The following is a 14,247-nucleotide window of genomic DNA, read 5'->3' on the forward strand; positions in this document are numbered from 1 at the left end:
GTACCAGCTACTCAGCAGGCCGAGGCTGGTGGGTCCCTTGAGTGCGGGAGATCTAGACTGCAGTGAGCTGTGCTTATGCCACTGCACTCCGGCCTAAAACACAGCGACACCATGTTTAAAAAAAAAAAAAAAGTATTACGAGACACAGGATTTTTATTTCTTTGCAACTACGTCCTGTTATAAAAAGTAGTGATTCCAAAGTGAAATATTTACAAGACGCATCCCATTACTTTCCCTCCCTTGGCCACCGTCCCCAGCCCCCAAAAGCAGCTTTCTCTGTAAGTTTCTCACTGGAACAGCGAGTGAGAAATGTGTTTGAAGACTAGGGAAACGAGAAAGGTATGCGGGCTCCTAGAGGGTTTCGGGTGAGTTGTTTGAAAAAGGAGGTGAAGGAATTCAAAGTTTCACGTCAGGAGCCTAAAGTAAGGCGTGTCAGGGCTGTCCCGAAGCTATCTGGGAAAATAAGTTTGTGAGGACAAAGACCAGCGCCAGGCCCAGGGCGGAGCCTCCGCGGCCCCGGCGCAGGGACTCGACCTAGGCGGAGGACGGGGCGGAGCGCGGCCGGCACTGTCGAGCCAGGAAGATGGCACCGCCCACGGAGCTGCCGGCCAGGCCCGAGCGAGGCAGCGCGCCCGGCTTCCGCGCCATGGGGCGGCTGGTGGCTGTGGGTTTGCTGGGGATCGCGCTGGCGCTCCTGGGCGAGAGGCTCCTGGCACTCAGGTAGGTGGGACTCCCGCGCGCCCCTCCTCGCCGGTCCCCAGGCTGGGGGTGGCCGCGTGGTGCGGGGAGGGCATAGGCTGGGGGAGGGATTCCTGCGGGACCGGCCCTGCGGCCGGGGTTGGAGAATTTTTGATTGCCGTCCCTCCCCCAGCTACTTGAACCCCCATCACCCCGACTCTCCTCTTCTAGTGAAAAAACTAGCAAAGTTTGGAGTGAATCGCGACACTTTCTTGAAAGTTTATAAGCCCATGCTGCTAATAAAGTTCTCTTCTGCTTAGGCTGACAAGAGAATGCTTTACAATTACTCAAGGGCCAAACCTGAAAACAAAACGACTACTCATGCATTGAAACTTTAATTATGAAGATTTATTTCAGGTCATTGGTGCTGCTTCTCCTTGTTGCCCAAACGAGCCCCGTCTTTAATAAAGTTGTTTTCCACCCATTTCTGCATAGTTTGAGAAACACTTCAGCTGTAGATCAAAGACACTTGAAATATTCAGCTACTGTTCTTTCTTTTATTTATTCACAAGGGGAGCCTGAAGCCAGAATGCCAGACAGTGCAGACACTATTCCATCTCGCATTTTAGTTTTAATGAAAAATCTCGGCCGGGCGCGGTGGCTCAAGCCTGTAATCCCAGCACTTTGGGAGGCCGAGACGGGCGGATCACGAGGTCAGGAGATCGAGACCATCCTGGCTAACACGGTGAAACCCCGTCTCTACTAAAAAATACAAAAAACTAGCCGGGCGAGGTGGCGGGCGACTGTGTTCCCAGCTACTCGGGAGGCTGAGGCAGGAGAATGGCGTAAACCCGGAAGGCGGAGCTTGCAGTGAGCTGAGATCCGGCCACAGTTTATAAATTGCCAACTCAAAGTTTATTTTTTATTTGTTTTATTTTATTTTTTGTACAGATGGGGTCTTGCTATATTGCCCAGGCTGGTCCGTAACTCTTGAGCTCAAGCAATCCTCTGGCCTAGGCCTCCTACAGTGCTGAGATTACAGGTGTGAGCTGTCCTGCCCTGCTTCAACCAAAATTTTATAGGCCTCATGCAAAAGAGTTCCAGAAATACTGAGCGCCTGGTATGTGTGATATTCTCTCTTAGGCTCCTGTAGTAGACTACGACCCTTATGGAGTTTAATACAGGGGAAGAGAGAAATAAAATACAGTAAATGTATAAATTAGGATGTCCTAAGGACAGGCACAAACGAACCCCATAGGCTTAAAGAGGAAAGATTACATCCCCTGAAGGTGGAGTTCCAGGAGGAAGAGACATTCGACCTGACCGTGAAGGGTGGATGCAACACATACAGGCATGAAGGGGCCCATGCCAAATGCATAGTGCAGCAGGAGCAAAGGGACTAAGGTGGGAAGTTGGAAGACTAGCAAATGGGCCAGTTTGAAGGGAGCATAAAGTCAGGAGATGAGAATAGTAGGGTGGTGGGAAGGATAGGTTTTGAGGCCATTAAATATAAGTTGAAAAATGGGGCCCCACTTTGATAGGCCCAATAGTCCTTCAAAAGGGAAATATTGGTGGGTTTTGCTTTTCAACAAGAACTTAATATAACTAGTTGTGTTTTATAGAGATAAGCCTGGAAGGGGGGATTGGAATAGAGCAATGGTTCTCTGTACATTAGAATCTCTTGGAGGGCCGGTGTCTGGGTGGCACCACCAAAGATTCTGATTCAGCTGATCTGAATCAGAATCTACAGCCACACGTGTAATCCCAGCACTGTTACAGGCCTAAGCTGGAGGACTACTTGAGCCCAGGAGTTAGCGACAGGCCTGGGCAGCATAGCAAGATCCCATCTCTACAAAATAAATAAATAAATAAACAAAATTTGAGTTGGTAATTTATAAACTATGGTGTCTACCTACCAGAGATTTTTCATTATAACTAAAATGTGATATGGAATAATGTACTGTTTGGCAAGGTGGCTTCAGGGTTCACAGGTAAATAAGGGAGTACATAATGTAAGAACAGTGGCTGACAGTAGCAGTGGTATTTTTTATTTTTAAAAACACTCCTAATAATTCTAATGAGCAGTCAAGGTTGAGAACTACTAGAATAGAGAGCGGACATGGGGAAGCTGGTTAAGGTATTGCAGTAGGTCAGAGACGATAACAGGGACCCAAATTCTGGAACCCCAGGGATGAGGGAGAAGTCAAAAGTACTACCAGAGTTTGTGCCACAGCCCTACTGTCCCATGGTGTAGTTTCATCTACTGATAAAGCAATGCAAAGAGGAAGAGTGTGGTGGCTGAGATGGCAGTGAGAGTTGAGGAAAGAATGCTCATGGGTAGGAAATGGACATGTTGACCTTAATTTTCATGTTAGGTAGTGCCCATTGTGCTCTACAGAACATTCATGAGTTGGATGACTTTGTATATGATCTGTCCTGCTCTCCGTTTCAAAGACAAGACCACCAAAATTTACAAGCTTATTATGTTGTCACTAATGTGTAAGCCACCAGTTTTTCTGCAAGTTGGAAGTTTTCTCAACAGTCAAATTTTTCCCCTTCTCACTAATCTTAAGGTTTTAAAGTTATAGCTGCAAATCTAAAAAAAAAAAAAAAATGAAAAAGCAAGTAAAACTTATTGACAGATGCACCGGATAGTTTATTTACAGGTTTTTGTTTGGTTGGTTTTTGCTTTTCTTTGTTTTTTATTTTGAGACAAGGCCTTGCTCTGCTGCCCAAGCCAGAGTACAGTGGTACATCAAAGCTCACTACAGCCTCAAACTCCTAGGCACAAGCAGTCCTCCCTCCTTAGCCTCTTGAGTAGCTGGGACTACAGATGCGTACTACCATGCCCAGCTATTACTTTTATTTCTTGCAGAGACAGGGTCTCACTTTGTTGCCCAGGCTAATCTCAAACTCCTGGCCTCAAGTGATGCTCCCGCCTCGGCCTCCCAAAGTGATAGGATTATATGCATCAGCCACCACCCTCGGCCTACTTTACAATTTGATGCAACTTTTCTTTATGTGACTGTGATATACCTTATTGGGCAGTGACTTTATAAAGTGGTAACTTTATTGGATATGTGAAGCCCCAAATGGGCTGACGTGAGAATGTTGGGTGGCTGGATTTAGCAAAGAAAAATGTAGGTTACCCAGTTAACTTTGAATTTCAGATAGATAATTTTTTTTTAAGTGTAAGTATGAAATACTTACCATACTTTTAGCATAAGTGTGGAATTTGGGACATAATTATACTGAAATATCATTCATTGTTTATCTCAAATTAAAATTTAACTGGGTACCCTATATTTTATCATATGGTAGACTGCCTTCTGTTTACAGAATTCGGTGAACTTTAGAGTCTGTTTTAAAAAGGAGCACGTTCAGCCGGACACGGTGGCTCACGCCTGTAATCCCACACTTTGGGAGGCTGAGGCGGGCAGATCACTAGAGGTCAGGAGTTCAAAACCAGCCTGGCCAACATGGTGAAACCTGCCTCTAATAAAAATACAAAAATTAGCCAGGTGTGGTGGTGCATGCCTGTAATCCCAGCTACTTGGGAGGCTGAGTCAGGAGAATTGCTTGAACCCCAGAGGTAGAGGTTGCAGTGAGCCAAGATTGAGCCACTGAACTCCAGCCTGGACAACAGAGCAAGACTCCCTCAAAAAAAAAGAAAAAAAAAAAAAGCAAGTTCCCACTTCCTCATAAGGAAAGGCTCTTCAGAGGAAGTTGAAGAGACAGAGGCTTTATGTTTGATTTTTTGCTTTAATCTGATACCTACTGTTTGATTATTCAATATTTAGAGATGGTGCTTTGGCAGTTTCTCTCCCCAGACAGACAGTTATTTCTCTCCCCAGGTTGCCCACTTCAATTTGTAGTATAAGGATGTCCCAGAGGGATAAATGTCATCAAAGCTGTCTTTCTTCTTCTAAACTGTAACTGGGATTCCACACCCTCCTTTTCCACCCCTCCCTAGTTGAGCAATAAAGGAGAAAATAACAGTATACAAATATTCCCAGGCCAGTTCCTGGTGTCAAGGTACGCAGCTGTGGATGAATCGTGAGGCTTGAGTGCATCAGAGACCTAAGCGTGGGCGGGAACCCCCAGAGTACCCATGTGAATGTTCTACTTGCTGCCTGGCACCTTTTATGACAATTCCCACAAGAAGCTATGTGGTCTGTTTCTACTTCTGAAGCAGCAGTCTTTTTTTTTTTTTTTTTTTTTTAAACCACCATCCTTTAAATCATTTATTAGGTGACTCTTGTGTGCTGGTCAGTGTGTCAAAAGTGTAAAAACTTCTTTATTTTTTTTTTAATCTATCTTTAAATTTTTTTTTTTTTTTTCTTCAAGGCAGGATCTTGCTCTCTCTCCCAGGCTGGAATGCAGCAGCACAATCATAGCTCATTGTAACCTGGAACACCTGGGCTCAAGTGATCCTCCCACCTCAGCCTCCTAAGCAGTGAGGACTATAGGCATGCACCACCACACCTGGCTATTTAAAAAAACACGGCTGGGCACAGTGGCTCATTACCGTAATCCCAGCACTTTGGGAGGCTGAGGTGGGCGGATCACCTGAGGTTGGGAGTTCAAGACCAGCCTGACCAACATGGTGAAACCCCATCTCTACTAAAAATACAAAATTAGCTGGGCATGGTGGCACATGCCTGTAATCCCAGCTACTCAGGAGGCTGAGGCGGGAAAATCGCTTGAACCCGGGAGGTGGAAGTTGCAATGAGCCATTGCACTCCAGCCTGGCGACAGAGTGAGACTCTGTCTCAAAAAAACAAAAAATACATTTTTTTTGTAGAGACGGGGTTCTTGCTGAGTTGCCCAGGCTGATCTCAAACTTCTAGCCGCAAGTGATCCTCCCGCCTCAACTTCCCAAAGCACTGGGATTATGGGTGTGAGCTACTGAGCCCTGCCAAATTTCTTTATATTAAACCAAAATATACATTTACTGACATTTGGACAGAAAGCTCTTTTACTTTTATGCCTTCATCCAGTCTTCATAGATATCTTCCCCTCTACATTATAACTGTAAATACTGAAGTTAGAGAGGTTAACTAGTTAGTTCAACAGAATAATATAATTATTCAATAATATAATTAATGAATGATTAGTGCTGAACCTGTCCCCTCAGCCAGGTCTCCTGATTCCAAATAAGTTGGCCCCAGCTCCCCACAGTCTTCTAGCTTCTCTGCCAGTGGAGCAAATTTTCCCTAGGTTTACAGGCCCAAGCACAAATTCCTAGTAACTTAGTGCAAGTATTGCCAGAGTTCAAGGGGTGAATTCCAAAGGGTTTTTACAAGGCTATACATAAAAGATAAAGCCCTGGCTTCTATATCACTTGCACATAGGAGATAAAGCCCCAGCAGTTGTGTGTAAATTCAAAACCAGAGAAGTATGGCACAAAGAAACTCCTGATAGTAACACTGTGTTCCCACTTTGCTCAGGGGCATGTTGGCACCATAGCATGGTGCACCCTTACTGCTACCTGCCGTGAGACCAGATAATAGCTAGCAGCCCCTGGTATCATTCTCCTCTGGAAGGGTACTGCTGTTTCCTGAATGAAAGAAACTGAGATTGATTTCATGCTAATGACTGTTAGTTAAGAGTTCATGCTTTGTGAACAGGTAGCCTGAGTTCATTCATAGCTCTACTATTTACCTGAAAACTTGGACTGATTATTTCACTTTTCTGTGCCCTGGTGTTCTAATCTGTAGGATGGGGAACTACCTGCTCCACAGTGGGACTATGAGAATGCTTGAAACAATGCCAGGCACACAGTCAGCTCAATAAATGTCATCTATGAAGACAATGAAATTCAAGCAAAATTCCTTAAACCTTTGTGCCATACATCCTTTTGGCAGTCTAGTGAAGCCTTCATTCCTTCTCAGCATCATGTTTTTAAATGAGTAAAATAAAATATGTACGATTACAAAGGAAACCAATTATACTTAAGTACTGCTACTAAACTATTTTAAAATCTATGATATAATATGCTTTTTTAATTAAACCCTTAAATGGATCTAGAGGTAGGTAAATGTCTAACAGATATTTTGAAGTAGCTATGAATGTAAATAGCACTTTGAGCTATCTACAACTGAAATGCGATAGAAAAGTATCTGTAATTTCTATTAGTGACAGAGTCACAAATAACTACTAATAGTATTGTGGTTTGTTGTGTACACTCATCATCAAAGGAAATACTCAATTTGAATTAGAGGTTTAAATAAAGATGTATTTTTCCCCCATGCAAGTTCATGGTTCCCTGAATTCTACTCATGGATTCCTTGGTCACTGGACTCCATAGGGGTCACTTGGGGAATGATTGTGACACCAATGAAGGAAGCCAGCAGATACTGTTTCCTGTATTTTACCTACCATAGGTTTGTGATTAAGAAATAATTAATAAATAACTGTAATGAAGAAGAAAATAAAGAAAAACAAAAGGAACCTAAAATAGAGAAGGCAAATAGCTTTCCTTTTGAGTGTCAGGTTTTTTTTGTTTGTTTGTTTTTTGTTTTTTTTTTTTTTTTTGAGACGGAGTCTCGCTCTGTCGCCCAGGCTGGAGTGCAGTGGCCGGATCTCAGCTCACTGCAAGCTCCGCCTCCCGGGTTCACGCCATTCTCCTGCCTCAGCCTCCCGAGTAGCTGGGACTACAGGCGCCCGCCACCTCGCCCAGCTAGTTTTTTGTATTTTTTAGTGGAGACGGGGTTTCACCATGTTAGCCCATGTTGGGATGGTCTCGATATCCTGACCTCGTGATCCGCCCGTCTCGGCCTCCCAAAGTGCTGGGATTACAGGCTTGAGCCACCGCGCCCAGCATTGAGTGTCAGTTTTAACAGACTCCCTGTGGTTGCGAAACAGTGTGTCTGAGGCTGGCTCTGGGTTAAATGGAGAGTGCTGCTATTGATTAGTGATGCCTGCCTGACAGCAGAATGGCAATAGCCATGCATCTCTGACCTAGCACAGTCATAAGCATGTTATAGACATAAAAGTGTTAGGGAATAAATAGGCTCTGGCCGAAGTAGAGCGTTCCTCCTCTCATATCATCACTTATATGTGTTTATACCATTTATGTCGTGCTTTTTTACATGAATACTTTTAGGCTTATTAATCTAATCCGAAAAGGTTTGTATAGCTTTCTCTATATTGAGAGAAATATGTGTATTTCTTAAATACACAAACTTCTTAAATCTGATGCCAGTGAGGCTTGCTTCCAGCCACAAGTAACATACATCAGATTAATGGTAGTTCATTCGAAGAGGGATTTATTTTCCTCACGTGACAAACACCTCTGTAGGTGACCCAGTATAGAGCTTGCTCGTTGAGCCAGTGATTATATCAAGGAACTGGGTTCTTCATATATTTTCATTATTTGATCTCGCCCTATTGACTTTATAGCTGTATCTTTCTCAAGGATGCAGAATGGCTACTGCAGTCTCAAGCACTACATGTGTGTTTAAATCATGAAGAAAGGAGACAGAGTGATGCCAGCTAGCTGTCTTCTCATGACTCTCCTTTGTATCCAGAACACAGTATCTTTCCCCAAAACCTGGGTCATATGATTACATCTCAATACAGGGGAGTCTGGGAAAGCAAATATTTGCTTTGCCCACCACTACAATGGAAGCAGCAAGGGAGAAAGAAAGGGGGGTGGGAATGGCGTTAATTTTGTCAGCCACGACGGTCTGCCACCCAGAAAACAGAAGTCCACTAACAAGCAGGGAACTGATTGTTCTGCCAGGGAAAACGTCTGGCAGTTTCCAACTGAAGAAATTTGGAAGTCTTAATGGTCCAGGAAGGATAGAGGCAAAACCCCCATTTTCTTTTATCAAAAAGGAAAGCCAAGAAAAAAATCAGTTAAGTGGAAGTTATGCACAACCCTCACGTAACTCTTCCATGTTAATAGCAGGTAGGCTGCATATCAAAACATGATCTTGTACAAGAAAACTAGTTGAAAAAGATTGCCCTATTTAGCATCAATTATTTATGCAAACCTAAGTTGACTCTGAAACCGGAAGCCCATATTAAACTTTCCAATCACATCGGAATGTGTTACTTTGAACAGATTGTATTTAATCCAAAGAGATTATCTTTGAAAAAGGTAGATGGTAAACATCGTTATTCCTATTTTTGTATAGTCAAATAGGCATAGTAGTAAGTTGTGTAAAATTGACATCCAAACCAATGCTTGATACTAAAACTTAGTGTACAAACAGCAGTTATAACCTATTGCTTTGTAGCTGCATCTGTTTCTGGAGTCATATAACATTAGTAGAATCTTGGAGGTGTTTTAGGCTCACGCTTATTTTATCCATAAAGAAGACTGACACCTATAGAGATTAACTGACCTGCCAAGGGTCATGGCAATTTCACTGCTAAGACAAGAACACAGATCCTTTTACTTCTTTCTGAGAAAAGTACAGAGTAGTTTAAAGCAAAAACTCCCCTGCTTCCAGCACTTCTGGCTAAGTTGAGCCTTGGGAAAATTGTTTTGTCTGATTCAGTTTTTTCATCTTTAAAACTGGAATAATGCTACCTAATTTATAGGGTTGTTTGAAGAATTAAATGAATTTATAGGGTTGTTTGAAGAATTAAATGAATGCATGGAGGTAAATCACTTAGAACAGCGGTAAATTATACGTGTTTTGTTATTTATTTCCTTTGACTACCCATGATTATCACGAGTGTCATCGTCGTCATCACAATTAAGATTACTACCACATTAGGCTACATAAACTTTTTTTTTTCTCTCTCTTTGTTTTATAATTTCGATTTTTTTTTTAGATTCAAGGGGTACATGTGCAGGTTTTACATGGGTATATTGTGTGATGCTGAGGTTTGGGGAACATGATGCCATCACCCAGGTAGTGAGCATAGTACCCTATAGTTTTTCAGCCCTTGTCCACTCCCCTCCCTTCCCCTTCTAGTAGTCCCCAGTGTCTACCATCATCATCTTTATGTCCATGTGCACCATTGTTTAGCTCCCAGTTAAAGTGAGAACATGTAGTATTTGGTTTTCTAGTTTATTTTTCCTCTCTTGAATCACTTCTGTGACACGTAGGAGTGAGATTTATTGTATTTTTTAATGCTTTATTTAAAAATTTGTGTTATTTAATACATTTAATGCATCATATTTTTATTATATTTAAATATTGATTTATTTATACTTTTTGCCTTATTGCTATATTGTTTCGAAAGATTTAATATTATTTAAGTTACATGATTTCAAATACATACTGATTAACATTTTAATTAGAAACTTTGTGTATGATATGAATTGCCAAAATGTGTAGTTGGTACAAACTATGAGTAGTTCTGGGTTATCTAGAAGAAACCGGTAGCCTGCGCCATACTCTAGAAGCCTTCCCCAGTGTCTAGACCTCAGAAACTGTCAGGGATATGCACAGGAGAAGAACACACGGCAAATAGCTATTTTGTCTCTTAAATGTATGGTATGTGGGAACCACTGAAAAATGTGAAGTTTCTATAAGGTGCTATTTTTATTATTTATGGCTCTAGAGAACAGAGAAGGTGAAAAAATGTAAGAGGAGAAGGGAAAGCCAATAGTATGTGGCGTTCAAAACCAAAGATCCCACAGGTGTTGCCCCAAACTGCTTCCCGGCCCTTTAGAGTGGAGAGGGAGGGGGAAGATATCCTATTAGAGTTCAACATTCTCTTATTATTTCCTCCTTTTAATTTTCTGGATATACAACACTTTTGCTAAAGTAGTTACAAAACTAGTTGGTGTTCTCCATCCTTCCTACTCCAGTAAATGCTGTCATGGATGGGTACACTAAAATCTCAGAATTCACTGCTATATCACTCATCCATGTAACCAAAAACCACTTGTACCCCCAAAAGCTATTGAAATAAGATAAACAAATTCTTATTTAAAAAAATACTGTGATAGGGATGCTACCTTCTCTTTTTTGTTAGTTAACTATTTGTGGGATGTCTTTGGTGTGTCAGGCTCTGAGCAATGCCATTTTCTCTTGGCTTCTTTGCAGTCTCTGTGTGAGACTTAGAGTCATTTTTCATTGTTTGACTCTTCAGAAGGAAGACAGGGCTTCTGGTTCTACATCTGGAACTCTTTTCCCATAACACCAACACTGTGAGAAATGTGAGCTGGTGCTGTGTTTACATTTGGATAGGAACTTGCATTATAAGGTTTATTGGTTGAGTTATTGGCTTTAAAATTTAAAAAAACCCGTATCAGTATATAGAACTTTGCAATAGGCCTTTTTGTTTTAACTTCATTTCTGGTGCAGTTTTATGTTCCTACCCTTGTTTTTCTATTTTCTCTTTCATCTGCTTTAGACTTAAAACGCTGTGTTTTATGTATTGCTGCAAGCCTCTTTAAACCCTTTCTAAAACAAAGCAGGGAATACATAAACAAATATATATATATTTTTTTGTAACAGAAATCGACTTAAAGCCTCAAGAGAAGTAGAATCTGTAGACCTTCCAAACTGCCACCTGATTAAAGGAATTGGTATGTATGTGAAAATGCTTGTTGGGAACATTGCATTTTTTGGCCATTAACATTAAAACACTCATTAATGGTATTTTAGCATGAAATTACTGTTTTCCAGTGGATAAATCACATTGGATCAACAAAAACCTCTTTGGTCAACCTCTTGATCTCATGCACCCTCTATTCTTCTTTTCTACCATCACTGTAAATTATTCTTTTTTGTGTGTAATTCTATGTTTAGCATTTGATTTCTTGCTTGTTTTGTGACTTCTCTGAACTATTTTTGTCAAGTCTGTATTGTTTGTCAGGTATGGCCGCTGCAGTCTGTGTTCTGTGAGCCTCGTGATCAGCTAGTGAAGGAAGCTTTATGTAGGCAGTGACAGCATTTACCCTGCTCACTACTCTGTAACTAGGATCTTATCTTATGGCTAACATGTAACTGACCAATATGGTTTGGCTGTGTCGCCACCCAAATCTCATCTTGAACTGTAGTTCCCATAATCCCCATGTGTTGTGGGAGGGACCTAGTGAGAGGTCATTGAATCATGAGGTGGTTACCCTGTGCTACTGTTCTCGTGGTAATGAGCGAGTTCTCATGAGATCTGATGGTTTTATAAGGGGCTTTTCCCTCCTTTTGCTCGGCACTTCTCCTTGCTGCTGCCATATGAAGAAGGGTGTGTTTTCTTCACCTTCCACCAGGATTGTAAGTTTCCTGAGGCCTCCCCAGCCACAGGGAACTGTGAGTCAATTAAACCTCTTTCCTTTGTAAATTACCCAGTCTCAGGTAAGTCTTTATTAGCAGCGTGAGAACAGACTAATGTACCAGCACGTCACAATATGTATTGTAAAAACTTGTGTTTATTTTATCTTCTAAGCTGTCACTGCAAAGGGGGAGAGTCTCCCTCTTCCCTTGACTTTATGTAGGATGTATTGTGGAGCCTGAGTCTTTGAGGAGGGGCTCCTAAGAGCAAGCCCTAGTTTTGCTATAGATAAGGAGGGATCTGTCCAGATTCTTCTCCAGCACTGAGGGTCTCTCTGGCGTGTTTGCAGTTTTTCTCCAAAGTAGAGTCCGTGTCTTGCTGTCTTTTACCCTTTGTCATCTACTAAGTACATATCCCTAGTACATAATAGACTCATAGTAACTGTTTTTAAATTATCAATGAACAGTAAATATTGGCTTTCCTTTTTTTAAAATTTTCTTTTTTTTTTGATAGGTGGCCTCACTCTGTCACCTAGGCCGGAACGCAGTAGTGCAATCTTGGCTCACTGCAGCCCTCACCTCCTGGGCTCAAGCAATCCTCCCGCCTCATCCTCCTGGGTAGCTGAGACTACAGGCACATGCCACCACTCATGGCTATTTTTTTATTTTTGTAGAGACAGAGTCTTCCTGTGTTGTCCAGGCTGGTCTTGAACTCCTGGCCTCAAGCAATCCTCCCAACTTGGTCTCCCAAAGTGCTGGGATTACAAGCATGAGGCACTGAGCCCAGCCAATATTGGCTTTCCTTAGATATGGTTCATGGTATGATTAGAAACAAAAAGAATTAGAAGTCAAAATATCTAGTTTCTAGTTCTATTCTGCCACAATGTGACCTTAGGCAAAGTTGGCTTTTGTATTTGTCACCTATAATGATGAGTTTGTGATTAGACTGAAGGTTTTAGACTTTAAAAAGCCTGGGACCATTTATTTATAATCTTACTCTGAGAGCCACAGTGTGGAAATAACTACACTGTCATTGGGTCCCTTCTAGTCCTTTATAATAACATCCTTCTCTAGAGGTAGGAGAGACAATTTAATATTTTGTTTTATTCTTTAGAAATTAAAACTCAGGTTACATGGCAATGTTCTCTCGGAATAGGTAACCTTGTTAAACAAGTTTTGAGTGTCCTTCCATCTTTTTCTGTCTTTTTATGAATACTCCTATACATAATTTTTAAAAATATAAATGGGGTCAAATTATGCATAATATTTCAAAACTAGCTTTTTGTCTTTCCTGATAGTTTCAGTCATATGCAAACAAATATATTGACTTTTTTTCACAAATAGAATTTTAGTGTAAATATTTCACAACCTGCTTCATTCCTAAAACAGTGTGAGCAGCTTTCCACATCAGCATATATACTTTGTTCTTTTTAATATTTTCACATTCCATGATTTATTTAACCAGTCCCCTTTTAATGTACATTTGGGTGGTTACAGTTTTTTGCAGCTATGAACAGATCAGTGAACATCATTGCTATTGCATTTGTTTATCTGTAGAATACATCCTTAACAATGGGATTGTTGTTCCCTTAGGATATGTGTTTAAAGTTTTGACAGTCATTGCTAAATTGCTCTCAAGTTGGCAACAGTAATAAACTCGGTATCTCTTTTTTTTTTTTTTTTTTTTTTTTTTTGAGACGGAGTGTGGCTCTGTCGCCTGGGCTGGAGTGCAGTGGCCGGATCTCAGCTCACTGCAAGCTTCGCCTCCCGGGTTTACGCCATTCTCCTGCCTCAGCCTCCCGAGTAGCTGGGACTACAGGCGCCCGCCACCTCGCCCGGCTAGTTTTTTGTATTTTTTAGTAGAGACGGGGTTTCACCGTGTTAGCCAGGATGGTCTCGATCTTCTGACCTCGTGATCCGCCCGTCTCGGCCTCCCAAAGTGCTAGGATTACAGGCTTGAGCCACCGCGCCCGGCCTGGTATCTCATAGTTGTAACCACATTCACTACAGACAGGGTTCTCATCACTCTTTTAGTAAAAACAAACCATCACTTGACAGTGCAACCTTCAGAGTTTCTCTACAAATCCCTTGCTTGCCTGCCTTGTTTTCTTCTTTTAAATCAGCTTCCTCAGGTTGCTCTGCCTCTCATTCCTTAGGCATCTGTTTCCTATGTGTTCTTTCTCCTTTTTTTCATTGATACTTTTGTGTTTCCCCGGTTCCACCTCCCATCCCCTAGACTGGCTGGCTGTCCTGGAATTTCCCTTCTTTCTTTCAATTGCCCAAACACTTAATGGGAGGAGGCAAACTCATAACAGATAGCAGATTGACAACATCTGTGCTGGATCCTGCAGACAGTTCAAGAGTCCCAAGTAACTTAGCAGCTTCATCT

General features: G+C 41.8%; 1 protein-coding gene across 2 annotated transcripts in view; it reads left to right on the plus strand.

Annotated features, from left to right (window-relative positions):
• The first annotated feature begins 269 nt into the window (after positions 1–269).
• PON2 (paraoxonase 2) overlaps positions 270–14,247 on the plus strand; it is a 30,909-nt gene continuing 16,931 nt past the window's right edge. For both annotated transcript variants that reach the window (XM_025378549.1, XM_025378550.1), the window contains exons 1-2: positions 270–720; positions 11,106–11,176. In XM_025378549.1, the coding sequence (XP_025234334.1) occupies positions 584–720; positions 11,106–11,176 (208 nt within the window). In that variant the 5' untranslated portion in view covers positions 270–583. The remainder of the gene's footprint in view (positions 721–11,105; positions 11,177–14,247) is intronic.

This window comes from Theropithecus gelada, chromosome 3, assembly GCF_003255815.1.
Source record: "Theropithecus gelada isolate Dixy chromosome 3, Tgel_1.0, whole genome shotgun sequence".
NCBI lineage: Eukaryota > Metazoa > Chordata > Mammalia > Primates > Cercopithecidae > Theropithecus > Theropithecus gelada.